Raw genomic sequence first — 27,385 nt, 5'->3', positions numbered from 1 at the left:
CTCAATTTCACCTGGCCTAGTAAGATCGCTGTTTCTGTCTCCCCTCTGTTCACCCTCCCTTGCCTCGTTGCATCTTGAAATACCTGTGTATAGGCGCGTTATAAATGCCATATCCGATCATATTCATATTCTGCAACAGTCCCAAAAATTCCTTGTGCTGGTAAATTTGGCATACAATCTCATAAATAATGTAATTAAAATAATTATAACTGTAATTTGTCTTCCCAGTTGTTGCAAAACAATAATCTAAACTGAAACCAGTGATCTTCCCCTCTTTCATTCCATCCTGAACGTTATGCCCACAGAAACGTTTAAAAAACTACAACAGATAATTACATTGTTATGGCAGGGTAATAGGCCATTGATGGCCAGGTAAGGTTAATGCCAGAACAAATTAATGGTGGGAGGTTCCTCAACTAGAACTCTTGATTTTTACATGGCCTGTTGAGAAATGTAGGACCTTTTTTATAGGGAGCCACATTTTTAATTCACATGGATCATAAACCATTCAAAATTTTCTTGGTAACTAAGGGCCTGAATAAACGCTCTGCAATCATAATTTTAAGCCTCTTCTCTCAAAGAGTATAGATTAACTTTGATCAGAGATATGGGACCCGTAAATGATAGATCAAATACTTTCAATTGAACATATTGCTGTTGCTCTTGATGAATGGAACTAGACAATGTTAGAAAATGAGACCATGTGTACGTTTCTCGGGTCCTGGCTACTGCTTGTTTTCTGTCGGATGGTGCAGTTCCGTTCGGCGTCCCTCCCCAGATACCGAGCGAGTCTTCCCTTGCGGGCATCCCTGTGCATTCCCACCTTTGCCGCTGCACTCATCCAATTCGATGAGCCACCCGCTCCTGCCTTCTCTCCCCTCAATCCATCCGCTCCGCTGTCTTGCTCTGCACTGGGCACCATTTTGGGTCTTTCTTCAGTTGCGCTCTCTCCACGCTCTCTCTCTGTCACAACCGTCTGGCCCTCGCTCCAGGTTCTCTTCTGCACTCCGCGGCCCCACCACGCCTTCCCTCATGCTCCTGTCCTGGTCCTCGATGTCCATGTGAGGACATTTGGAGAGTTGGCACCTCTTCTGTGGTGGCTGAACTCTCTGGGAATAATCATTAGCTGTATTTCGTTCAAGGTGGTCACATAGCAAATTTACCCCGCAAGCTCTAAATTGCCTGACATCCCCCAGCGCCCATCCACATGCCGGGTTACTTCATGGCGCATGACCAGCCCACCTAACCCGTATCTCAGCCTAATGCGCACCTGCATTTTGCTCAGTCCAATATTGGACTTTGATTCGCCAGGGACTCATGCAGGCCTTGCCCTCCCATCCCTGAAAGGAACACACGGACAGAGGCGCTGCCATAGTGGTGGACCGCCCCCTTTATTAACAACTGTGCGCAATGGTTTGACGTGGCCGTCGCGTGCCACGTGAACACATCGCATTCCTCCTTTTTCATAATGAACAAAAGAAACACTTTTCTTCAGTGTTGACAGTTTAAACATAACAGTCTTAACATAGTAAACATAGTAAACATGGTTCCATACCAAATTGGTTCTGGCGCAACGTGGGCAATATCGGGTAGCTTAGTCTTGACCCTGTCAGTCCGAGCTTATTCACCCATTATAGTCTTTGAATCGTGTGGTGCACCTCCTGTTTTCTCGGCTGCGGTATCTGCTTTCGCCTGCTTCCTCTGTGATCTTAGACCCCGGTTGGCATCGGGGTCTCATCTTCCCACATGCCTCCTGGTCCTGGCTCCGTGCCTGAGGCTCCAGTTAGGGTTTCCCCGTCATCCTGTTCTCCTATTCCCTCCTTTTCACCAACCTTTTAAAATAAACTGGAGTTTTGAGACACTCCTCCTTTGATCTGCTGCGGTCACCATCGAACCTTTGACTTAGACCACCCCCGTGGGGCAGGGCTCGAAGGTAAGAGATAACTTCCCCTTTGGGCGTCAATTACACACCAGTACCTTGTCTCCTATGGCTATGTCGGGTGGCTTGAGATGCCGTCATAAGTTTTCTTATTCGTTGTTCTCTCATCGTCGTTGGTCCCTTTGGGTCGGCCCTCGATCTCTGGTATGAGCCCTGTGGGGCACCTCTGGAATAGTGCATCCGCTGGTGCCACACCTGTGGACCAGTGAGGCGTAGATCTGTATTCCCACAGGAATTGGTACAAGGTCCTCTTTAGCTCATTGACTTGGCCCTGCACAATGCTGAACACCTTGTTCAATGTCCTCATAAAGCCTTCAGCCTTCCCATTGGCCCGGGGCCAAACTGGCATGACCTTTCAGTGGGTGATTCCACAGTTTGCCAGGAATTCTGAGAAGCTCTCCCCTTGAAATTGGGGCCCGTTGTCCGAGCATAATCCTGGGCAAGCCGTGTGTTGCAAACATCTTCTCCATCTTTTTTTTAATTTTATTTTTTTATTTGATTTAGCTGATTAATCAACTTTTCAAATACATACAAATTTATCAACATTTTTTTCTGTAAATAGTTTAAATTGAAACAAAAATAAAAAACATATCAACATTTGTTACAAACTCTTCCATTATTAAAAACCTATATATATCATTCAAAACTTATAAAAAGCATATTTCAATTTGGCAATAATCAATCATTTTCTTCGGGGTAAATTTCATCAAGAAATTGTACACTTGTCTTCATAACAGTAAATTTAACACTTTGGAAGAGTAAAATCCATATCTCATTTTCTTCTGCATCATGCAATAGATTTAGCTCATTAAAAAAATGTTTCTTTCGGTGAGCAATCAATTGCGGACATGAAACTATAATATGTTGTATTGTTTCATTTTCTGTACGATTTTGACAAAATCGACAGAAGTTCAACGTAGGAGGTAACATTTTTCTCCTTACAAGGACATCTCTAGTGGCCACAAATTCAATCTAAAACGTAGCTATTTCTGCCTTATTGATGGTGAAGGACACTTCAAAAGATAAGTGGAAATTTGTCGTAATCTTTTGTGACCAAAACCTAGCGTGTCAAAGTCTTTATACTTTAAACAAACTTCCCTATTTTTCATCCAGTCCCATTGATAGAATGTATTCTTAGCGCGAGTCTGATTTTCAAGAAGAAGTTCAATTGTAATATCCGCCTCAGTTAATGCCTTCAGAACAATATTGCACCATCTAGTAGGGATGTTGGATTTAGCAGAGGCTAGTTGCCAAGCTACCACACTCAGCATGTTGTTATTGTCTAAGCCCAAAAGGCATTTTCTAAAGAAGGAGCATAAGTGCCACAAAACGCGACCCGCAAGTGAGACGAGCCCCAATTCAAACCTTAAGATTGGCATTGGAGCACAATCAGGAAGATATAATACTTTCCTCCAGAACCGTGCTTCACATTTATTCCACACGTCATCTGTGGTATATATTAATGTTTCAATACCATAAGTTAGTGTTGGAATCACTTTCTGTTCATAGAACAGAAGTATATGCTTATATGTAAATTTCCCGAATTTGTAGGTCAACATTTTTGCCTGAGAAATCAAAGATGTCAATTTAGATTGAATGTTAATAAAAAATATAGTATTTGTGTTTGTATTCTGGATTGTGATTCCAAGATATTTGCATTCTTTAACTATTTCTAGGGGAGTGTCATGGAGAGTCCAGTTTTCAACTTGAAATTCTCAAATTTCTTGGATTTCTTGCAAACCATGATCTGAGATTTCTTCAGATTCACTACCAGATTATTCTTAGTGACATAGGTTGCTAACGCCGATAATAAGTTTTGTAGTCCCCGTGGAGTTTGAGACATTAACACCAGATCATCGGCGTAAGGCAACCAAGCCAAACGCTGAGTGCCAAGTTTTGGTGCATCAGAAACAATATTACTAAAGGAAGATCCCATATCCAAAATAAAGAAATTGAAGAGGATGGACGCCATGATGCAACCCTGCTTAAGACCCGAGTAAGTGTAGAATATTGCTGATAACTGACCGTCCATTGAGAGCCGTACTTGCATTGTAGTATCTGAATGCAGTTGCTTTATCAGGGCCAATATGGATGATGGACAGCCAAATGATTGTAGTTTTGTCAAATAATAAAGTTCGATCGATGGAGTCGAATGCCATTCGAAAATCAATAAAAGCAAAATAAAGTGATTGTTTCTGGGAGGCATATTGCGATTTTAGGAGATTTATGGCAATCATATTGGGCAAAGTCCCGAGCCCTTGAACAAAGCCTGATTGAAAAGGGTCTCTCAAGATTTAGTTTGGACCACTCATTTAATTCCCTTAATATGATGCGACAAAATACTTTACTCGGAGCATCTAGTAGGGAAATAGGCCTATAGCTCACGGGATTTGCTTGGTCGCCTTTTTTATATACAGGGATGGTGATAGAATGTTTCCAAGAGATTGGATTTTTTTTCTTCAAAAGTATAGCTCTGAACATAATATCCAATATGTCCGCCCATAATTCAGGAAATTGCTTCATGGTTAAGTTTGATAAACCGTCTGGCCCAGGAGCTCTAGAACTGCTGGATTTATGAATGGAAATATAGGCTATCATTTCTATCGAACTTAAGGTGAATCACATCCTCTCTCTCTTTTGGAGAGCAAACGACAGAAGAAGTGGATTTAGAATAAATTGTAGAATAGTATTTAATCCACGTCTCTTCTTTTACATCATTTGTTTGTACGGCAACTTGATGGCCAGCCCTTGCCTGATTTATGATTCTCCAGGATTCAGCTGAGTTTTTGGATGACAAAATCTTTAGCATATGGCTCCCATCATTTTGATAGAGTTTGGCTTTCATAATATGTATATATATATATATATATATATATATATATATATATATATATATATATATATTCATATATATATAGTTCTTATATTTGATTTTGATGAGAGTAAGAGCTATACGATGTTTAACTTTGGGTAATCTATGGATTGCTTGTTTTTCGGCTCAAATTTGTATTTTCATCATTTTAATATCATGATTGTAGGCATGTAAATGCGGCACTTGTTTTTTTCTATGCCTTATAGAATCAGGTTGGAACATTTGCATCAAATCAGGATATAAAAGTGTGGAGTTCTGCAGTCCCTTTCTCTCCTCACTCATCTGCAAGTCATAACAATCTCTGAACGCACTAAGGGTTGTTTCTGTCCAAATCAATCTATTTCGGGCAGTGCTTGTAGTAACAGAGCTCGTGATATATTGGTTCTCTTTTATTTTTTCCCCTTTTACTTCCCAAACTATGCTCAGTTGGTTGTGATCACTTGCATTCAAATGATGAACTTGAAAGGCCTGAATTAGATGTAACAATTCAACGTTCACATAAATATAATCAATAATTGCACTGCTAAGTCCTCTATGCCAAGTTGGATTTGGCGGGACATCTGTCGAGCAAGAACCATTCAGCATGTAGAGATTTCTGGACCTGATAAGGTTTGACCATTTTAATAATCTAATCAAAATTTTTTTGTTTCGTGGGTTCCAAACAATGTACATTTAAATCACCAGCTATTATTAGTCTGATGGGTTGATTTTCATATAAAATTAGGTCCAGTGCCTCGTTCATGCTTTTCAGGAACTCCTTGTCAGAAATCCCTACGGGATTCCAATATACATTAATAAGTACATGCAAAATGTTGTCCCTGTAGAGTTTAAGCATTTGTACAAAAGGATTTGGAGCATACCATAGTTGTGTGTTCGAAAAAGAGCTTTTTTTGATGGCAGTTAATAACCCCAAGACTGGTCTCCCCGCATTTCCTTTAATTGCTGGATTTAAAAAGATGTTATATTTATCCCAGGAGGGGGTGGATGTTAGCCAAGTCTCTTGTAACATGACAATGTCATGCAGTTGAAGGTTATAGCTCCTGTTATTCATTAAATGCTTAAACCCTCTTGTGTTCCAACTAATTAGCAACAGCTTTTGCAGGTCATCCTGGACTAGCTATCAATGTTACATTTCATGATTGCAATTACATATTTGTTTGTGAGACGGTTGGTTTGGTATTGTCATGTTGTTATTCGGTTTAGTTGGCTTGCTATTATCAGCAACATTGGACGAATTAGGCCCAGATATCAGTACAAATCCCAAGTCAAAGAGTTCAGATTTAACCGCCCAAATGGTGTTAACAACAACTCTGGAGTTTAACCACAGGGTTACTTACAATCTAGTTGACATATCAGAAAATTCAACTAGTTCTATGTCGACAGAACCTATGTCATCCAGAGCAGGTATCTCACAAAATATTGCTAATACTGACGCTCAAATCAAATTATATTGAGTAACTGGAGGAGGGTGACAGATCAAAGTTAGTGAGTGGAGGGCGGGACGTTTTGTTATCGATGTAACAGATTTAGTTTGCTTGACTTGATCTTTAGAGATTTGTACCGATTTGCCAGTTGGAATAGATCTAGTATCTGGTTCAGTTGAGGTAACTTTTTCAAGCCGAATTTGAGCTAATACTGACTGTATCAGATTTCGTAGTTCACTGTCTGATGATGTCTGACAGTGAGAAAGTAAGTACAACTGGTTTAGTGTTAAGAGGAGCATTATCACAAACCTCTCTTGTATGTACATCCAAAAGTTTTGAGTCATTCAATTGAGTACCAAAAGTAGGTAGATTCAAATCTGCTCTTAGCACTCGCTCGACTGGGATTGCTGCTTGTAAAGATTTCTGAGGTAGTTTAGCAGACATATTCATCTACTGCATGCCGAATTTCATTGCGGCGATCCCTAAGATTGTGATCTTCAGACAGTAATTTGTTAGACTGGAAATCATGAGAGGTAGGGATGTCAACATGAGGGGTAAGTCTATTTACCGAATGGTTTGTTGCACATCTATTAGCTCATTTAAAGGGCTATAAGATTCCACTGGTCGATTTTTATCTGATGAATTTTGATTTTTCTTGGTGTGAGTTTGTAACATATATTTTATAGCAATGGCTTTGGACACTGCAACAGCAGCTGTCCTTGGATGTGTCAAATTTTTAATAAAATATGTTGTTTGTGATGTAGATTTTGATGTGACATTAGTTTGGTTTTTAGATTTTTTGGCTACACTGATTTTGCTTTGAGTACTTTTGGAGGGCAGTTCAGGGGCATTTGTAATATTCCCCCCGAAAAGTGCATAATTTGTTTTCGTTCTGGTTTCACCCAGATTTCCAACTCTAATAACATGATTAACTTCATTATGATTTGCACAAGTTAGATCAATTATGGGATGTATTATGTGTGGAATTCGATGTACATATGATGTAGTTTCCGTTATGTGGATAGGACACTCGTCAGTCTGGGTGCTCATAGCATGCTTCACAGGAAGAGGGATGGAATGAGCATCTTCATATTCCCTTTTTTTAAACTGTTCAAGCTGCCAGGTTACAATTTGATCTAATTGGTGCGAATGCTTATCCGTTTTGAGATTCAGCGTTTCAAATAATCTAGCTAGTGTTTGAATAGCAGCATTCATTGATTTTAGTGCTATCTCTGTTAGACCATTTGCGTTATTTTCTTGTATATTTGAGTCGGAGGATAGGTCATATATCATAGGTTTCCGCGGTGTTGGAGCTATGAATGACAATTTTTCAATCGAGTTTGAATTTGAGTCACTAGCATCAATATTAAGATTAGGAGATTTCGACAAGTTTTCTGATAGTGTCTGTGAAGAAAAACAAGAGTTATTAACATCTATATCAATAACCGCCAAATTAGGAGGCGCGTTTAAAGTGTTTTGGAATCATGAGCTGCAGTCCATAAGTGAAACATTCTCTTTTGCAAAAATAACAGAAGGTTCAATAACCACCTTTCCATTTACCTTCTCGTTTGCCAGTTTTATTTGCACGGGCTGTGCGGCACAGTTTCCATTTGTAATTGTTCCTTGAAGTGTCTCACTTATTATAGGACAGTTGGAATTCGTTATCGCTGTTAAAGGCGGGGTAAGTAGAGAGGACACAATTTCTTTGACCAAAAGATGATTCCCCGGAATCTGTTCTTTACAAAATGGTCGAATGTCCATGCATGCCATTTTTTGCTGCTTCAAATTTGACTTAGAGCTTGATGCTCCTAGGCGGGGTGTTGAACTCAAACGCACTTTCGTATTAGGGCAAGGTGATGAGTTGTCCTCGAAGTTAGCACAATAGAGTCCTTGAACCGGCTGCATTACTGGCATGCCCGTTCTCAGAGTGGGTAGAGTTCTCTTCATTATATTATCCAGTAAAAGAAGTACGGAGGCAGGTAACAGAACTAACGGCTAGTACCGGGAAGTACCTCCCATAAACCGCCAACCACGACAAGCGCAGCAAAGCGGCCAAGCGGTACTTTCCGGTACTTGCCGAGGTGCACACGCGCGGTGCGCGCGCGTGCTGGTCTTTATAATCCCACCTCCAAACTTCAAACAGAGCCTAAGATAAAGGGTACAGGCAGTTAATGCTATGTAAAGCTTGATAATATAGATGTTCTTAAAGATTTTGAACAGATTTCACCTTGTGGGAGATGCAGTCCAATGAGTAAATCCAAGGGAATTGTTTGTGAAAAGTCACCGAGGACAAAGACAATCCTTGAGAAGCAGGAAGCGCGGCCTAGCGGTACTTTCCGGTACTTGCCGAGGTGCGCGCATGTGCTTGTCTTTATAGTCCCACCTCCAAACTTCAAACAGAGACTTGTGGGAGATACAGTCCAATGAGTAAATCCAAGGGAATTGTTTGTGAAAAGTCACCGAGGACAAAGACAATCCTTGAGAAGCAGGAAGCGCGGCCAAACGGTACTTTCCGGTATTTGCCGAGGTGCGCAACATCTTCTCCATCACCTGCGCAACTTGATCAATAGATGTGCATTCAACTAGCTCAACCTCTGGATATCGAGACCATAGGTCTAGCATCGCTAGGAAGTGTGTCCCAAGGCCTGTGGACTCAAAATCTGCATGAACAACATCCCACGACTGATCGCTGCAAGGCATGGACTCTATACTGTGCTCTTTGTTGACTGGAGCTGCTACTTGACACCATGTACAGTTTGCAACGTACTCGTCCACTTTTGCTTCGAGGCCCGGAAACCATACCTTCAAACGTAGCCTCGACTTAGATTTTGTAGTTCCCTGATGGCCACAGTGTGCTAGTTCGATTGCTCTTCCCACCAGCACCTGAGGGTTCACCAACTTGCGTCCTTGTAAAACCAGCCCTTCTTCAGTCATTGGTAGTTCGTGCCGCACCCACCACAGCTGCTCCTGGTCTTGCTGAGCTCCTCGGTCTCTTCGGTGTGGGCTGGACAGGATGTTCTTCCAGTCTCCTTTGGTCATGGCCGCTTTGACCACTGCAAAACATCCAACACAGTTTGATGTGTCTGCCACCTCTTAAATGGAGAGCGCTACAGGTTTGGTTGTCTCCACAACCATGCGCACATGTTCTTTGACCACCATCTGTTCGCTATCCTCCAGTCTCCCCTGCTCCTCGGGTGATGCGAGAGGTAGTCCGCTGGATTGTGGGCCCCATGCCTTTATGTCAGAGCAACCCCATACTCCATCAGTGCGAGCATCCAGTGTTCGGTCCTCGGAGGCGGTTTGGATGAGGACCCCGCCATGATGGGTAGTAGCGGTTTATGTTCGGTCACTACAGTTACAGGTTTGCCAAGGATGTAAATGCGAAAATGTCAGCATCCCTATAGGACATCCAGTGCTTCCCTTTCGATTTGGGAGTAGCGTTGTTCCATGTTTGTCATCGCCTTGCTGGTGTATGCTATCGGTCTCTCCCAACCCAACAGGGCTGGCGTCAACAATGATCTGACTCTTTCCGCAGGTCAAAGAAGGCCATGGATTCCATTCCAATGAGTGCCTGTTTGATGGCTCTCTCACGGTCCACTCCCTCACTCTGTCCTTTCTCGTTAGCAGTCCGAGGGGCTCGGAGAGGGTCACCAAGTTCTGGATGAAGTGACCACAGTAAGTCACCATCCCTAGGAAGCTCCTAATTTCTGACACGTTCCCTGGTGGGCAGGGCATCCTGGATGTCTTGAATTTTCTGCGGTCCGATGGAGAGTGAGTCCGAAGAGCTGAATCCTCTCTAGTGTCTTCTCGAGCTGTGCCATATTTTGGTGATGTAACGCGCGAGTCCGGTTGGAGTTCCAGTTGATGGTAACCAGACCGCAGATCCAGCTTCAAAAATACTCAAGCACCCTGTAGTTCCCTCACCACTTCGTCAAGAGTTTGGGTAATGTGCCGTTTCCGCCTGATGGCCTGATTCGGAAGTCTCATGTCAACACAAATACGTACCGACCCTCCATGCTTCGGTTTGCTCACAATGACGATGGGGGAGACCCACAGGGTGGGCCTGTCCACTCTTTCTATGATGTCTAGTCTCGCCAGGTTTTGCAGTTCCAGCTCTACCTGCTTCCTGAGGTGGAAAGGAATCCGACGATGTTTCAGTGCAGTTGGGCCGACTGTTTCATCGATGTGCAGATTGATGGGTTCATCCTGCATCTTGCCAACGCCCTCAAACAATATTTTGAACTTTTCAAGTACTTCATTGATATCTTCAGCGTATACGCTAAAGGGGAAGAGATCGATCCCAAGTGCCTCTGCTGCCGCATAGCTCAGTAATGAGTGGGTACTTATGTGAGTGACAAAGAATGTGACTTTAATTTCCTTCCCTTCATGGGCCACTTCGGTGATAAATACACCTTTTGAGAGGTATTGGTTGGGTGCCACCAAATATGAAAATCTTCGCCTGGGCTTTAGATAGTGCTGGAGACCCCGGGAGGGCTTCGTAGTGGCGGCTCACCATCACGCATACCAATGCTCCCGTATCTACAAGTACTGACGTCTTCGCTTCCTCCACAGATACTGTGCTCATGGGTTGTCTTTCTTTTTTTCATGGAGTCTATGCTGGAGATTAAAAATATCTCTTCTTCTTCCTCCTCTTCTAACAGTTCTTGATTTGGTGCCTCATGTTCGACAACTGCCACTTGCCTCTGTCGCCTCAGAGTCTCACTGGGCATCCTGCTTGCTCCTCTTGGGATAGTCACAGGTTTGGGGGCTTCGCACTTCCTCAAGCAGTGACCTGCTGTTCCGCATCATCTGCATACTCTTCCCCTTGCTGGGCATTCCCCTGCGTGCCAAAGGTCGTATCCAAAATTAGGGCAGGACATCTGGGTTTCAGCTCTCCTCGTGTTCCACTGAGGTTTTGTCGGACCAGCGCCTTGTGGTCGCCGTATTGCACAAAAGTCCTCCACTTTGATTGAATTGCAGCGTCCATTTTGGTGGTGCGGCTTTCCTCCAGTTTGTATGATCTGCCCATTTTCAGTATGCAGGCAATGTCAGACCAGGCTCACGCAGCACCTGGGGCACAGCTTCCCTGAAGCGCACCCTTGTATTAGTTGGTTTCTTACCATACCCTCCTCATTCTCCCAAGCCAACAGTTCTTGCTCTAGTATAGCCATTAGATAGACATGTGGAAATATGATGTTCCAGCTGCTGACCTTTATCGTAAGGTTATGGTAAGGTATGGCTATGAAAATGTGCTTGCCCAATCAATTAGCAACATACAAACCTCAGACTATTTCTCACTAGCCAATGCTCCGTTATCACTCACCACAGGCTAGCAGCGAGTGTGGATTCTGCGGCCTGATAATCCTATGCGTTCCATGCCCTGAACAAAGCCCTATTCAACTGCACCTGGAGCATTGATTCACTTGGGTTCACTTTGATCCAGTCTATCATTCTCTTGCCAGCTGATAGTCTGCCTCCTGTAGAACATGGGGATATCTGCCATCGCCCCTACAAGTTCACTAAAGCGGGCCGTGCGTGGGCGCACTGTGCTACCTATTGCAATGTTGTGTTGAGGAGAGATCATTGAGTGCTTCGAATGTCTTGCCATTGCATACCCCATTAGATGTGTGTGAAGAATTGACTTCCGGGGCACCAGTGGTCCAGGGATGAATACCAGTTTCTAAGCCATCAATCAACCCCGCACTTCTAGTACACCAGAAGGGATCCAAACAGATTAGAATACAAGTAAACGATATGACCTCCTTGTCCAATTTTTGGTAACTTGGACGGAACGGCAGGGAAGGTCATGGATCGTTAGTTGTAACACAGCAAAAATACAATTATTACCCAATGATACCCACTGACTCTGGCACAGGCCTATTGACTCTGGCTGAATCTGTTACAACTGCCTTCTCTCGATTGCTTCTCAACTAGAACTGTGTTGGTGCACCTAACTCTTATAACCACCTTTTCCTTCCCACTTTTAAAACCTGTGAAGTGCCATTTTGGTCGGTTTTCACCTCAGTATTACACATGCTAAAGTACTGCCTTGACTAAACTTGTTCACAATCTTATTGGGAAGTGTTGCTAGGGTGCCTAAGAGTATATTCCTGTATAACTTGTTCTTTCCCTCCCTTGTGAGAAATTGCTAGAGTGCCATTTTTGTTTGGTTTTCACTGTGCCGTTTTGCTCAGTTTTCACTCTTGCTCAAACCTGTCTACAATTTAACCTGGGATTGTGTATACTTTTCTTGACTGATTTTAACTTGCTTTAATAACTGTGATTAATGTGTTGAACTGGAAGTGTGTAAAATAAATATATATATATATATATATATTTTTAATACAAAGCTTTGGTCAGTGTTTTCTTGTGCCATAGTATTGTAGCCCTATTGTGTAAACCCTGAATACTGCTCATCTCCCTCTTGAGATAAGTCTGACTGCTTAGCCACAGCTACCAACTAAATCTTTGTGGTACAGACTGACACCAAAGGGGATATTGCTCATACCTCTAGTCTTAATCTTCTGTAGTGCTCCCTAAGGGAACTGCACAGGATTCTGCCTAACCGTTTTCTCATCATTCATTCTTTTAAACAAACAAAGCCCAGGCGAGCGCACTCTTCCCGTGCGGCTTGTCGAATCCCTCATGAGGTGATCACTTGTTTCAAAGGATAAATCCTATTTCAAGTGATGATCTTAACAGAGCCGTGGCCAGTGTTTGCATATATTGAAGACGAGACCACTTTGCTAAGAAAGACCAACAATGAAACAGACGTGGGAACACCTTTGGAGTAGGAAGGGAATCTCTGGTTATTTTGGAAGCACATGCAGCATACCAGGCAATTTCCTGCAAATTAGAATCCAAGATCTGGCAAACGCATTGGAACTCTCAGAAAAGTCAGATTCCAAACCTGATGTCTGCTATGGGAACCAGTGCCCAGGAGGACAGAGTTGTGTGAAACCCTCGGCATGCGTTATGAAGGACCAGCCCCACATCTCCCACGTTTAGCCATCCCCACCCCTTACCTCACCTACCCTCGCCCACCCTAATTTACTATCCCTATACCTGACCAAGCCCTACTAGCAAAAGTAAAATGCAGTGAAAGGTCCCACTCTAAAATGTGGTCACTTGACCACAGTCAAATGGGGGAATACCATTGAATGCAGTGGGTTTTCTGAATAGTTTACTCAGAGTGAAACATTTTCCACAAAAACTACTAAATCCAAAAAGCACATCGGAGGACATGTTTTTTTAGGGTAAATTCAATACTGTGCAGATTATTGAACATTGGAGTCCATTTGAAACTCTGAACCATCCCAAATTGGGACAATACTAGTATCCCCCAGCATATCCTTCACAGATCTAGCAATCCCTTTCAGCGATCCCTGGGACAGATTCCCAAAAAGTGGCTGTGCCACTTTAGAAAATGTGCAGCTCACCTTATTCACCAAGGTGACCTGCACGCTCTTACGGGGCAGTTCAGCATCACCAGGGATGCGCTGGCCGGCCCTCTGGCCACCAATAGTGATGGGAGCAGGAGAGCTAGGCGCAGATCCATCAGGAGTGTGCTTAACTGTAGCACATGGAGTACTTCTCGAGATGCAGTGTCACAAAGTGCACCTCTCTCTGATCCAGCATTCGAGGCGCCATGGCTTCGCTTTCGGGTAATTAGCCTGCAACCTGATTGGTAGTGCTGGAGTGTTTGACCAGTAGGAGGTAATGGGACCGTGGCAGTGTAGGGGATTTGTGGATTGGTGCCAAGGAGTAAGGGGGGCAGTGGTGATTTCTGGTAGTCTGTGGGCAACATAACAAAGGAATGGGGGGAGTCTGGGATCGCCACTGTGGAAGATAGCAACATGGCATTTTAGATGGTCTTGTGGGGATAGGGATGAGTGGGTTGCAGGTGGACTGCGTGCGGGTCACTATTTAGACTTTTTACAACGTTCTTTTTGCCTGGTCTGCTCATGATTTATGCCTAAGGCTTTCCTCCCTTGGACTTCTCGTGCGTTGCGCCAATGATTCTCTTCCTCTGGACTTCTCTTGCTTTGTGCCAAAGATTCTCTTCCTCTGGACTTCTCTTGCTTTGTGCCAAAGATTCTCTTCCTCTGGACTTGTCATGCTGTGGGCCAAAGGTGTCCTCCCCTTGGGCTTCCCATGCTTTATGCCTCGGGTTCTCTTCCCTGGGTCTTCTCGTTACTTATACCAAAGGGTCCCTTCGCTTGGCCTTCTTGTCTCGTCTTGTCGGTCCCAGACCCTTTGTTCCATATTAAAATGTCTCTCAACTAGGGTTTACTATACTGCCACGCCTCTCTTCTAGTCTCTTTGTGGTGCTCTTACACCCCCCTCTGTTCTCAACTTGTCACTCTTGATGTGTGGGTCTTTGACCCCTCTTTCAACTTTGTGATCTCTTTTACGTAAGCATGGTTCACTATCCTGCCAAGCCTCTCTTCCAATCTCTCTGGGGCACCCTTTCACCCCCTTGGTGCTCAACTAGTCTCTCTCTTCGTTCCCACTGGGATTAGCAAGATGGCGTTTGGACCGTCATCAGGCTTTGGATCCAACCCTAACACAGGGTTCTGTGTATTATTAGGACTCAGGGATCTAACCCTACAACATTGTGATACACTCTTTTAGAGTGGACAGACTACACTTGTTGGCAATTTTGTTTCTGAGAATAATCCATAACAAGTGCCCAGTTTTGAAAAAGACCAGAGACTGGTCAAAACATGTGTCAATCAAGGGGCACACCTGTAATAAAGGCACTATTAGGACACACTTTGTTATATTGCATTATAGTGGGACTTGCCCCATACCCAGGGCACTCAATCTTATCTCAGATGGAGGTTTGGGTAAACCTTCATTGCACCAGAGCAACGAAAGGCCACTACTGCATATTTTTTCATATCATCCTCTTTACCATCCTCGTACCTTCTCCCTACTCATTTTGTCTCTGCAGACTAAGGTCTGAATACCCTGGTTAGGAGCATAATAGGCCAAATTCCATACATGACAGCTGCTCTGGGACCATTACAGTGGTGATTTGGCACAGTATAAAATCTGTGTAACATAACATCATAATATAGAGGTGAAAATCATCATCAGGGAGATTGGCTCTGAATGAGAGAAACGCCTTTGGGGTTCGTGTTCATCAGATCCGTAACGTTAAAGGACGGAGAAGAAGCCTTGCGTATTGCTTTTACTGCTTCCATTAACACCAGGGCTCATGTTCAAGTATGGCGAAGAGGAGTGGCGGAACACAGCTTGCGTTACCGCTGCCTCCCTTGCTCGCTGCCATGCAAATACACAAGCATTTGCGCTGGCAAGTATTTTCCAGCCGGCGCAAATGTTGGAGATCCCTATGCAGTCTGCCAGCTTTATGCACCAGCATTAAGCAGGTGGACCCATACGGATCCATTGAACACACTGCCTGCCATGCTATCATGGCAGGCAGCGTGTACAATTACAGTTATACCCTACCCAGTTTAATTGTAATTGTGAGCACCGCTGGGCATGCGATTAAGCTGAGTGCAAAAGTGAAATGCAAAAGTCAGCGTGTATACCACCCTTTTTGCCCTGCACAAAATTTGGCGGCAGAGAAATTACAAATTTAATTAAAATGAGCTCCATTGTGTTTAGGGAGATTTTGGATTATCTCCCCCCACCGCCAACCTGGCTCCAATCTCCTCTGCCCCCAATGGCACACAGTAATTCTGATTGGCGGGAGGTGAGAGGGTACACCTGGTCGGCATATACAAATTTTAAGATGGAGGTCTGTTGAGCAAGTGCGGATTTGAGGCTTGCAGGTGGATTTTGCATGATGGAGGAATTCCTGATTGTCGTAGACAGCATGAAGACTAGTACTGGTGTATAATTCCCTTTGTATGATATGATATGATAAGGGGAAGACGGACAACGATCCTACTAGGCCAGGTGTCATTCAGATCGCGCTGAACAAGAACTTCTTTACTCTTTCAGATGGTTACTTTTTCTATCAATTTAAATAGCTTCTCAGTTTCTCTCTAATTTAAAAATGTTTCTTTTAAATTACAGCTCTCTAAAATTGAAATTGGGAATGGTAAACCCAACAGGGATGGCTGCTCAGCAAGGGAAGCTTACTGCACTGTTGAGTCATGAGAAGCTATCCCAGCAGAAGATGGATATTGGTGGTAAGCTCCTTCCCAAGGTTTATAATCAAGGGAACAACTTGAATCATTTAACTAATTATCTGCATGTATTGTGAGTTGGGTCTTTCTGCAGACTCTCAGTCCTTTGCCGCAACAAGAATAAATCAGCACAAAATGTTTTTTATCCGTTAGCTGTTTTTTTTTCTCTGCTTTCAGCTTTGGAAATTAGAAGTTCCTGGACCAAGATAAAACATTTTCTGGTTGCCTTTCAATATATGGGTTAATATGGGCATGTAGTGTTGTGGTTTTCAACACCACTGTCATCCTTGTGTTTACGTGCTGGCTGATCAGCTTTACTCCCCTATTTCAATACAGAAAGGGGCTAACCAAGATTGGTGCAATGTGTAATAAACCAGTTGCACCTATTTTAGCTCCCATGTGCTAATGTTGTTTTTTTAGTTTCTGTCCTTGTGATGTATTGTCTGATCTCCTGTGTTGATTGGCTGCCGCTGAAGGCATGCAGTTTCACTGCCAGAGATAGAGTGGCACTCAGAATGTGAAGATTGTAGCATGAACATATTCTCAGATCGATGTGCTCTGATGAACTGACAGCCGCCTTTCCTGTTAAACGTGCACCACTGTTAAATATTAAAAACTAAAATCATTCTCTGCATGTTAGAAGTGGTGATTAAAACTGCGGGATCGGAGAGGCATATAAGAGATTACCGTATACAATAGTCGCTTTAGCCCCTAAATTAGAGTTTCAGTGTACATGTAAATTTCTGACCATTACATGTCCAAGGCTTAGTTCTCCACTGAGGCTTGACCTCCTTCTTCAGATTAGTTGGAGTTGGTACATTTTGTCCCAGACATAGGCTATTGTAATAATCAAGGCAACAGAGAAGTAGGGATCTGGCCACTACAATTTTACATGCCATTTCTAGCTATGGGATGATTTTCCAGTTTATTGGCAATAGGTTATGGCAATAAGGTATGGGTAGCTAGCCCAAAAAAGATGATTTCTGTCTTGGATACGTTCAAGTAGAGGTTGGTATCAGTGGTCCAATATTCGATTTTCTGGAAGGGGGTCAGTAATCTTCGTTATTATTGTGGAATCACGGATTCAGAATCGTCCGCGTATAACTGAAACAAGCATGTGATGGGACCAATTACATCTGCCAATTGTTGGGTTGCACAGCCATGATGAGATAAAGGACCCATGTGATCTTCGGCACGTCACTGGAGGGGGTGGATTTGAAATTGCTGGTCTCTACCCCTGACGGGCAGTCTTACAGGTAGTTGGATATCCATTTGAAGGCTCTTCGTCTATACCCATCTCTGACTTGAATGTTTGTGATATTGGTCGACAGTATCGTAAAATGTGTATAGGTCATGGAGATGGAGCACATTGTGTCTGTTGGGTATGTTTTTGTCTAGTGAGTTCAATATTTGTTTTTTCATGAAAAGGAGGCTAGCTTCTAGCCTTCTGTTTGGATGGAATCTTGACTGGTTTTTATGGGATGCCTGGTCCTCTTCACTGTAGATTATGGGCCTCATTACACGGAAGGCGGTAAGGGTTAACGGTCACCGATAATGGTACCGGTGACCGTTAACCCTTACTGTCTTACTACGAGGTCCCTTTCCGGGTAGGTACTTTAACGCCTGCTGTTTAGCATGCGTTAAAAACCAACCCGCAAAGGGACCAGGGTGCTAATTACGGTACCGCAATTTGCGCAACCGTAATTAGCGACTTCCCCATTCCCATAGAGCCCTATGGGGCAAAAATGGGAATGGGGAAGGGCAATGGGGGAAGGGGGAATTACCGCCCCGCCAACCTTGGAATAGGGCGGTAATTCCCCTTTCCACCAAGGCGGTGCCAGTATTTTACCGGCATGGACCAAGGTGCTAACAGCACCTTGGTCCTCTGCCTACCGTGTAATGAGTCCCTATGTGTTGGTCAGTGGTTATTTTCTCTAAGGTTATGGTCGTGAACGGGATATTCGATATTAGAAGTTTTCAGAGAGGTCAGAATTAGCATTATGTTTGTTTTAGCAGTGCTGTTTCAGTAGCAGTGTTCAGTACAGTGGGAGAAGTCTCCTATTAATAGGGAGGCAAACACAGAACTCTGTCAGATGTTTAAAGTGAAACACTTGTGTATGAGCCCGATAGAAATAAAATTTCATATCATAAAGGAAATACAAGCATTTGGTGATTAATGGTACATTGTCAGAGCATGGTTGAACAAGCTCATTAGTCTAAACTGGAACTGATTGAGAAATAAGTCCTAATAGAGACTGTTTTGAATCCAAATAATATTTTGCTTAGATGAGGGCATGCTGTGTTTCTTCAAACATTTGGCCAACTGTGTAGGGCAAATGAGAAGAAGTCCATGTGTGGCCAGTTCTCAGCATTTATCGATTCATATATGCCGTGCACTCTGCTGCAGCGCTGGCTGAAAGCCCTGCTGTTGTTCAGAGGGAGACAAGTGCTCCAACTCGTGGTGGGGGTGCTTCCCGGCTACTTTCCCGGTGGTGGGCACTGCACCCCAGGATGCACCAACTCAGCGTCTGGCATTAGGGAGCCCCAGCAGTGGCCGTCCAGATCACCAGAGAGAATTCCATAAACTGAGTACTGGTTTAATTCCAGCCGAAGCATGAAGAAGCAATTAAGTTATGTTGTGAGTGTACTACTAATACATAAACCTAACTGTAGCTTCTATGTGTCTCGAACTTTCTGGCACCATAATCCATTTGGATATTATGGTACCGGTGGAGTTCGGATGGCACTGTAGGAATGACTTGGCTTACCTTACCAGTTGAGTCAGAGGGTTGGGTGTTGTTGGTTGGAGACAACCTCATGAAGAAGTGTTTTCCTCCACCAGCAGACACCTCGGCTGGATGTTCTGTAATGTGCAGATTTAGCAATCCGACAGGAGGAATGGCCCACTCCTCCAGGTAGTGGCATACCAGCTCGTCATAACTATGGATGGCGGGTGTATGGGCAAAGTCAACCCATTTTCGTAAAATGGCCTGTTAGGTTTGTTAGAAGATTCTGAAATGGAGATTGTGGTAATTTCTATACAGCCGATGGCTATTGGGAATTTCACAGTCAATGAGGCAATCATATTGGGGGACATTGAACCCTTAAACGAGATTTAGTAGAGGTCCTTCATGAAGTTCTTTAAACCAAACAGTGTTTTTCAAAACTGCCTGAATTGAATCTTGGGGGTGTACTACATCTTCCTCCCCAATAATTTGCAACCACCTGTTACCACTAGATTGCGTAGCTGTATATGGCCGGACACACTGTTCTTACCAAAGATGCATTCAAAGTATTTCTTGTGCAATCCATATTTACTGCTTCCAGCTCTCTGACCCCACCAGACAGTTTTATGTTTTGAGTACTATGTCAGGACTTTAAGCACAAAGCTGTGGTCCTGTTCCAGCCCTCAATATGGCCTTTGTGCAATGCTTCCAAGTGAAGCACTTTTCCTTTGCAGGAAACAAGTACAAAGAAATATCACTGGCACATATGTAAAGGTTTTTTAAAAAGAGAACTAATAATATATTGTAACTACTATAATACCAAAGGGCCAGCAGCACAGAACACACACGGAACAGTGTATGACTGATTCAAATTGACATTCATATCTAAATTGAACACCAGAGGCACAACAAATAGATTTCTGTTTGTACGTAATGTGCCCAGGCATAGAAACAACATTGAAAGGAAAACGAGTGGGGGTTGGAATATCAAAGTGCAGTCATTGTTATTTGTGCACAATGTGTAGGACCCAGGGATCATGCTCTATGGAAATGTGTCCTTCATCTCACAAGCTAACTTACAAAGCCTGCTTTCCATCGCACACATCAAATGCAGTGAATCCTTCCATTTCTAGGAATGCCTGTCCTTGGCAGTTGCCAATTTGCGACTGAATCAGTGTAACATCTGTTACACTTGGCTAACTAAATATACCATGTTCTGACTTCAGAGATGATGGTATTATGGGACCCACGTTACATTTGATCTACATATCAACCCGGACTGTCCGGTCTGGTGCTTGCTCCTGGTCTGGAAATGATCCCACTTCAAGACTCTCTGCCTTGACAACAATGTGCTGCACAGAAGGGTGTCAGATTATCTACCTATCCAAAAAAGCTTGACGCCAAAAAGACTGGCCTATCTGAAATGTATAGGTGCTCACATATCAATGGTTCAGGGTGAGAACACCCCACACAAGGCTATGCTCTCTGGAAATCTTGAGAACTCCAGCTTCAGTCAGACTTCCAACAATTCCGTAGATGCCTAAAGAACTATGTAGTAGTTTTTGTATTTGCATTTAGTAAGTACGGCATGTGTTTATATCAGAATTCAAACAGTCATCTGGGCAGTCCTGAGTCAGGTGCCTTTGGAAGGCAAGCATTGTCTAGTTGGCTTATAACCTAGAGGCCACACTGGCCTGGTAAACATTCTTAGTAGGATATCTACTCCGACGTTGAGGGAGGGATGATAGGTGAGGGTGACAAGTGCAGTAATTACAGGTAGTGAGGATTAAGGAGAGATTAATTTTGTGCAGAAGTGTGGGTGCGCTCCTAAGGTACAGGAGAACTAGTTTAAATTGGTCAATTTTGGTGGTGTTTTTAATATCGGAGGGAAGGAAGTTGCAATTCAGAGGAGGAGGGAAGGGGGCGAAGGAAAAGGAAATGGCAGTGTTTACAAGACTGGCGAGGGATAGGCAGATTGAGGTGGGTGCTAGATTGTAGGGATAGAGTAGTTGAGCAGCGGGATGCAAGGGATGATGCAGGGGAGCAAGACCAAGAATAGATTTGAAGATGAGGAGAAGAAGCTTGTCGAGGGGCTAGTTATACATGATAACCGGCCAGCATGGAGGAAGTGAAGAGAGGTGAGGGAGAAACATGGCATATTGTAGAAGGTCATTGTGGTATAGTTAAGGACTTTGTCTAGTGGAGCAGACGAGTGGTGAGGAAACTTGAGTGGTAGTCCATGCGGGTAAGGACACGGGTAGATAGAAGGGTTTTGGCAGAGTGATAGTTAAGGAGAGAGAAGATCTTCCAGATGTTGTGGCTCCTGCTGGTGGCACTGATTGTTGAGATAAGTGCTGGAGTTCAAGATTATGTTCAAGAAAATCTCAAGATCACGAGCCTTGGAGGAAGGCGAATGGAGGCCAGGGGAATGGAAATGGATGAGGGATCAAATAGGCAGGTCGGGCATGCAGCCGGGCGATGACTTCAGTTTTAGAAGAGTTGAGCATTAGGCAGTAAAATGCCATCCAATGAGGAGTGGCACCGGGGCAGTTGGAGAGAAAAGTTGGGAGTTGGCGGAACAAGGGGGAAAGGTACATTCAAACAAGAAGATACATTTACCAAGGAAGTAGTAGAGTTTGAAAAGCAGGGGGCCTCGGACAGAGCCTTGGGAGCACCTACTGGGTGAAGAGTAGATTCAGTGGTGCCCATGTTACAGGAAATGGAGAAGGATCAGTCCGAGAGGAAGGGGACAGTCAAGGTAAGAGTAGAGCCCTGGGTTCCGAGGTTCAACAGGGAGCTATCAGTAGAGATGGGTGATCGACGGGGTCAAAGTCAGTGGAGATGTCCAGGAGAATGAGAATGGAGGTTCGCTTGGAGTGATGAGCAGATGAGAGGAAGTCAGTGACGTGGGTCAATACAGTCTCAGTAGAATGCCTGCTGCAGAATCTAGTTTAAAGGGCATGGCAGAGATCATTAGTATAAAGGTAATTATTGATCCGGTTGACGCCCACTTGCTGCAAGATTTTACATTAGTGGGGGAGGGTAGAGACTGTCCGAGAGTTGGCAGGGCAGTTAGGATTCGCATGAGATGCCTTGAAGATGATTAATACAGTGGCTACCTTGAAGCATGCTGGTCGAGTACCGGAAGAGAGGTAGAGGTCGATGAGAGATAGAATAATTGTATAGATGCAGGCTCTTTGTTGGCTTATGGGGAGAAGGGGTCCACTTGTGCACACCAAGAATTAGCTGTCCTGTTAGTGGGATCCAAACGTGAAGGACGGAAAACAAGCCAATGCAAGAGAAGAGTGTGTGAATCTAATGGAATTGCATGGTGGGAAAAGGAAGGTGTAGTGGGGGGAAGGTTAAGAGTGTCCTGGCATTTGGACAGATTAAGTGAGGGCAGGATCCTTAGTAGAGAGAGATGAGGATACAGTTTGAAGGCGACAGCATGGCCGAGAGAGTAGAAGATAGTTTACGATGGTGAGAGTATAGAGTGGAGATATGTTGCGTGAAAGTTGGATTTGGTTATATCAAAGCCAGGATAGAGTTTAAGGATTGCCTCTTTGTATCCTGCAAGATGTGTAGCAATGTAAGATTTACACAATTGACGCAGAGTTGTGACTAAATGGTGAATTTGGATTGATGGATTGCAGGACCTATAGAGGACATTGATATTTTGACATGTGGTCCATCAGAAGCTACAGTAGCAAAACCTCCAATCTTTTTGCCCAAGCCCATCACGGTTACAACAGAACATTTAATTGTGCCTTATTACATTTAATTGGCAATAAACATTAAACTGACATGACATCTAAATCCACATTCAAGTAAAGAAACCGCAGATCGCCCACAGCCAATGACTGCCCTTTACCTAAGCCCCTTCTCTGGCAGCCATCTTCAGATTTTTACTGCACGTTTAAGTGTTGGGAGTCCTTGTGCTGTAGCTCTCACGCTTTTACTGCGTATTGCGTTTTTTCAAAGAGTTTACTCTTATTTTTTCGGTCAATTCGAGCCTCAAGCTCCACTGATTCTTCTTCCGATCAGCAGGGACCTGTTTTGGAAATTTCTACGCCCCTCAAGGGCAGATTTTCGTCGAATACACTTCTTGGAGGATTCCGTAAGATCTTTGAGGCCTACCCCAATTCGGACATGGCCCAGGACAAAGGAGATTCGACGCCTACTGGATCCAAACTGTTTAGGAACTGCCCAGGATGTGGACTGCAGAACGTCTTTAAGGAGGACGAGCACTCCCGGTGCCTCTACTGCCTACACGCCGACAAGTTGCACATGTAGGAGGACTGTTCGTTCTGCAAAAACATGTCCGTCCGGACAATGAAGGACAGTGGTAAACGACTCGCTGACTGGCTGGAGGCAAAGAGCCCAGCAGCAGGTGAGAAGAAGTAGTCTGAGCAGCCTTCTAAGACCTTTGAGGGTGCTCCAGCGATGGGGGCCCAACAAAAGGCAAAGCACTGCGAGCCTGCAGGCACCGGGAGCGCCGTTGGTTCGGGCTCCTCGACTGCCAGGCAGGGCTCAATGTCACAGATGCCATCATCCATGAGCCAACACTCTGGCTCGGCGAAAAGGAAGTCGGAGAACCCGGGTAAGCTTCTGGAAAAGCCCCGGTCGATCCCGATGGAGGGGGCGAGATGGGGACCCTCCCCCTAAGGTGAAGGCCTCAGACGCACCCAAGCTCATGAAGGCCCTGATTCACCCGGCGAAGGGCTTAATTGAAGGAGTCGTGGCGGCCCTGTCGAAGCCTGCGGAGGCTAACCCAGTGGGGATGACTTCCGGGCCTAGAGATTCCCTGCCACCCCGGAGGAAAACATCTTTTCAGCCTATCAAGAAAACCCCCGTCAAACCCTGGGACGAGGAGGGGGGCTTGGTAGCCCTAACGGACACAGATGCCACCTCCGAGGATGAGCTGGCTGGCGTCAAAGCTATCCTGGACAAGAAGTTCGAGGAGGTCAGGACCTACGGGAAGGATCCCGACGAGGCGGACGTAGAGAGCAACGGTGGAGCCGACGAGGAGCCGCAGGCCGTGGAGGAAACGGAGGAGCCCGCTCCCCAGCCGTTGCTCTCGTCGCAACCAATGTCTACGCCACACGACAATTCAGGAGCAATCTTGATGGCTTTGCAGACCCTGTGTCCGGAGATAAGGATGAGGTTGCCCTTACCCCCAGCGGACAATCCAGCAGTGCTTGGACCGTCAGGGAGCCCACCGAGCAAGCGGAGGCGAGTCCATCCTCCCACACCTTTCCAGCCTTCACCCCCATACCCTCCTCCGAAGGACGAGACGGAGATGAGGGCAGAGAGGGCGACGACAGGGACTGATGATGGTGGCAACGACGGAATGGATCTCCCGTCGCCTCCTGCCCAGTCTCCACCCCCCCCCTGAAGATATTGGCTCCCATCATGCCATGATCGCTTGAGCCTCAGAGCTTTTCCAGCTGTGCCCCGAGGAACAAAAGAAAGAGGGATTTCTTTACCAACGACGGGAAGCAAGGAGGAAAACCGTACTCAGTCCCTCTGTTGGACGACATATGGGACGAGGGTCTGTCCCTTCTGAAGAACCCTTCCATGGCCCCTGCGAAGAGAGACTGGTAAGAGAAGAAGTGCCGGGTCCCTGATTATGCTCCTATGTGCCTCAGGGCACAACTGACCCCGGATTGCATAGTCTCCGCAGCAGCCAAGAAGAAAGCGGCAGTGGAATCCTCCACTTCACCGCTGGACAGCAAGGGAAAGAAGCTAGAGGAAAGTGACTTCCTATCGTCACTGGACTTGGAGGATGCTTACTTTCACATCCCCATACACAAAGGACATGGAAAGTTCCTACGTTTCGTGGTCCAAGGGCGGCACTACCAGTTCAAGGCCCTGTCCTTCGGGTTGAAGTCGGCTCCAAGGGTCTTTCCAAGTGCCTGGCACCGGTGGTAGTGTGGCTGCACCTGCAGTGGATCCACGTATACCCCTACCTGGACGATTGGCTCATCCAAGCAAAGTCAAGAGAACTTGCCGTCGACCACACAACGAAGACTGTCCGCCTGCTCACAAAACTGGGATTCTCGATCAACTTTGCGAAGTCCCACTTGGTACCATTGCAGAACGCCCCGTTCCTGGGAGCAGTGCGGTTGGCCTCACCGTCGGAGGAAAGGACAAGGGCCATCCTGGGCAAGGTACAACGGATGTTGACCATGGAAGTGGCCAGGGTGAGGGCCATCAAGTCCCTGCTCGGCATGATGTCATTGTGCATCTACCTCGTGCGTCTGCAGGTTGTGGATGCGAGCACTGCAGGAGTTCCTCGATGCCCGTTGGATGCAAGCGGCGGGAAGCTTCGAAGACAAGATCCCACTCAACAAGACTTTCCGTCATGCTATCCGGTGGTGGGGCACCCGCGTGCATCTCGCGGTGGGCATGGACTTCCAGACCCCAGCGCACCAGGAAACGGTGATGACGAACGCCTACCTGGAGGGATGGGGAGAGCTCACCGGAGAGCTCCACGCAAGAGGCGTTTGGCTCCCGGAGGAGAGGTCTCTGCACATCAACGTGCTGGAGCTGCGGGCCATGTTCTGGGCCCTCAGGTCCTTCTTTCCGTTCCTCAAGGGCAAAGTGGTGCGAATCTTCACCGACAACACCACCACAATGTTCTACATCTGAAAGCAGGGGGGCACCAGATCCCCAGCCCTATCCAAGGAAGCACAGGATCTGTGGCACTGGGCCGTCACCCAGGGGATGTTCCTGGTACCCTTCCACCTGGCAGGAGTAAAGAACACTGTTGCCGGCTCACTCAGCAGGGAGCTGCGCTCGTGCCACGAGTGGGAACTCCGGCAGGATTAATTGGATCTACTATTCCAACGATGGGGCAATCCCCAGATAGATCTCTTCACGACGGCGACGAACACCAAGTGCAGAGGTTCGCCAGCAGCTTTCCCCAGCCGGGGAGCATGGACGATGCATTCTCCTTCCCCTGGGACGGCCTGTTCCTGTATGCATTCCCATCGTTGCTGTTGCTTCTGCGACTCATCAGTCAACTCAGCCGGGCCTGGTGCAGGATGATCCCCATCACACCAGCGTGGCTGAGGCCGATATGGCTCCCGGACCTTCTGGACTTGCCAGGGTCGCCCCCAGTCAAATTGCTGACGAGCGCGGATCTTCTCACCAGGGAAGGAGGCGCCATGCTACAACACGACCCAGGATCGCTGCACTAGAGTTCGGAGGCTACGATATCCCGGCGGACTGCAAGGAGGTCCTAGCAAAGGCCAGGGTGTCCTCAACTCTTAAGTGCTATGGAGCTAAATGGAAGAGGTTCTCTGTCTGCTGCCATGCACAGAAGATCAACCCTCTATGGATTACAGCCCCTCAAGTGCTGCTGTACTTGCTGTCGATGGCCAAGGTGGGGCTGGCACATGCCTCCATCAAGATCCATCTGGCGGCTATCTCCCGCTACACCAGAACACCCGGGCAGTCGTTGCCTTGGTCTCACCGCCTGGTGAAGGAGGTCATGAAAGGACTGTTCAGCTCATTCCTGCCGGTGAAGGCTAGGCTCCGGCCCCGGCGTGGGAGCTCAACGTGGTGCTGACCATGCTCATGGGTCCCCCAATCGAGCTCTTGCATTCGGCACCGCTGAAGTTCCTATCGTGGAAGACAGCGTTTCTTGTGGCCATCACCTCCGCACGACGAGTGGGAGAGATCCAGGCCCTCTCCTGTAAACCTCCATACCTGACATTCCACGAGACGAGGGTAGTGCTGAGGACGCACCCCTCCTTCATGCCCAAGGTGCAATCAGACTTCCATCTCAACGAGCCCTTGGTGTTACCTGTTTTCTTCCGGTCGCCTTCATCACCGGCTGAGAGGACTTTGCACTCGCTGGATGTAGCTAGAGCGCTGAAGTTCTACGTGGACCGCACAAAGAGTTTTCAGAAGACATCACAGCTGTTTGTGAACTTTGGCCCTGTGAACCAAGGGAAGGCCCTCTCGAAGGCTTCCATTTCCAGATGGCTCGCCGGCTGCATCATGCACTGTCACCGGTTGGCAAACCGACCATTGCCCGGCCGTCCGAGAGCCCATTTAACCAGAGCGATTGCTGGTACTACGGCGTTCCAGTCTGGTGTGCCCCTGCTGGACATCTACAGGGCTGCTACGCGGAGGTCGACTCACACCTTCACGAGATTCCACTGCGTCGACCGGGATTCCAGGGAGGAGTCCAGAGTCGGCCAGGCAGTGCTGCGCTTGAAGGTGAGCCTGGTGAGGAGGTAAGAGATGCTTAA

General features: G+C 45.9%; 1 protein-coding gene across 1 annotated transcript in view; it reads left to right on the top strand.

Annotated features, from left to right (window-relative positions):
• The window catches only part of DNAH14 (dynein axonemal heavy chain 14), a 2,000,441-nt gene that overhangs the window by 115,392 nt on the left and 1,857,664 nt on the right, over window positions 1–27,385 (top strand). The window contains exon 4 of the mRNA XM_069608705.1: window positions 16,286–16,401. Within this exon, the coding sequence (XP_069464806.1) occupies window positions 16,286–16,401 (116 nt within the window). The remainder of the gene's footprint in view (window positions 1–16,285; window positions 16,402–27,385) is intronic.

The sequence above is a fragment of the Ambystoma mexicanum genome, chromosome 4q, assembly GCF_040938575.1.
Source record: "Ambystoma mexicanum isolate Mex_15411 chromosome 4q, UKY_AmexF1_1, whole genome shotgun sequence".
NCBI lineage: Eukaryota > Metazoa > Chordata > Amphibia > Caudata > Ambystomatidae > Ambystoma > Ambystoma mexicanum.
This window is presented reverse-complemented; position numbering and strand designations above follow the sequence as displayed.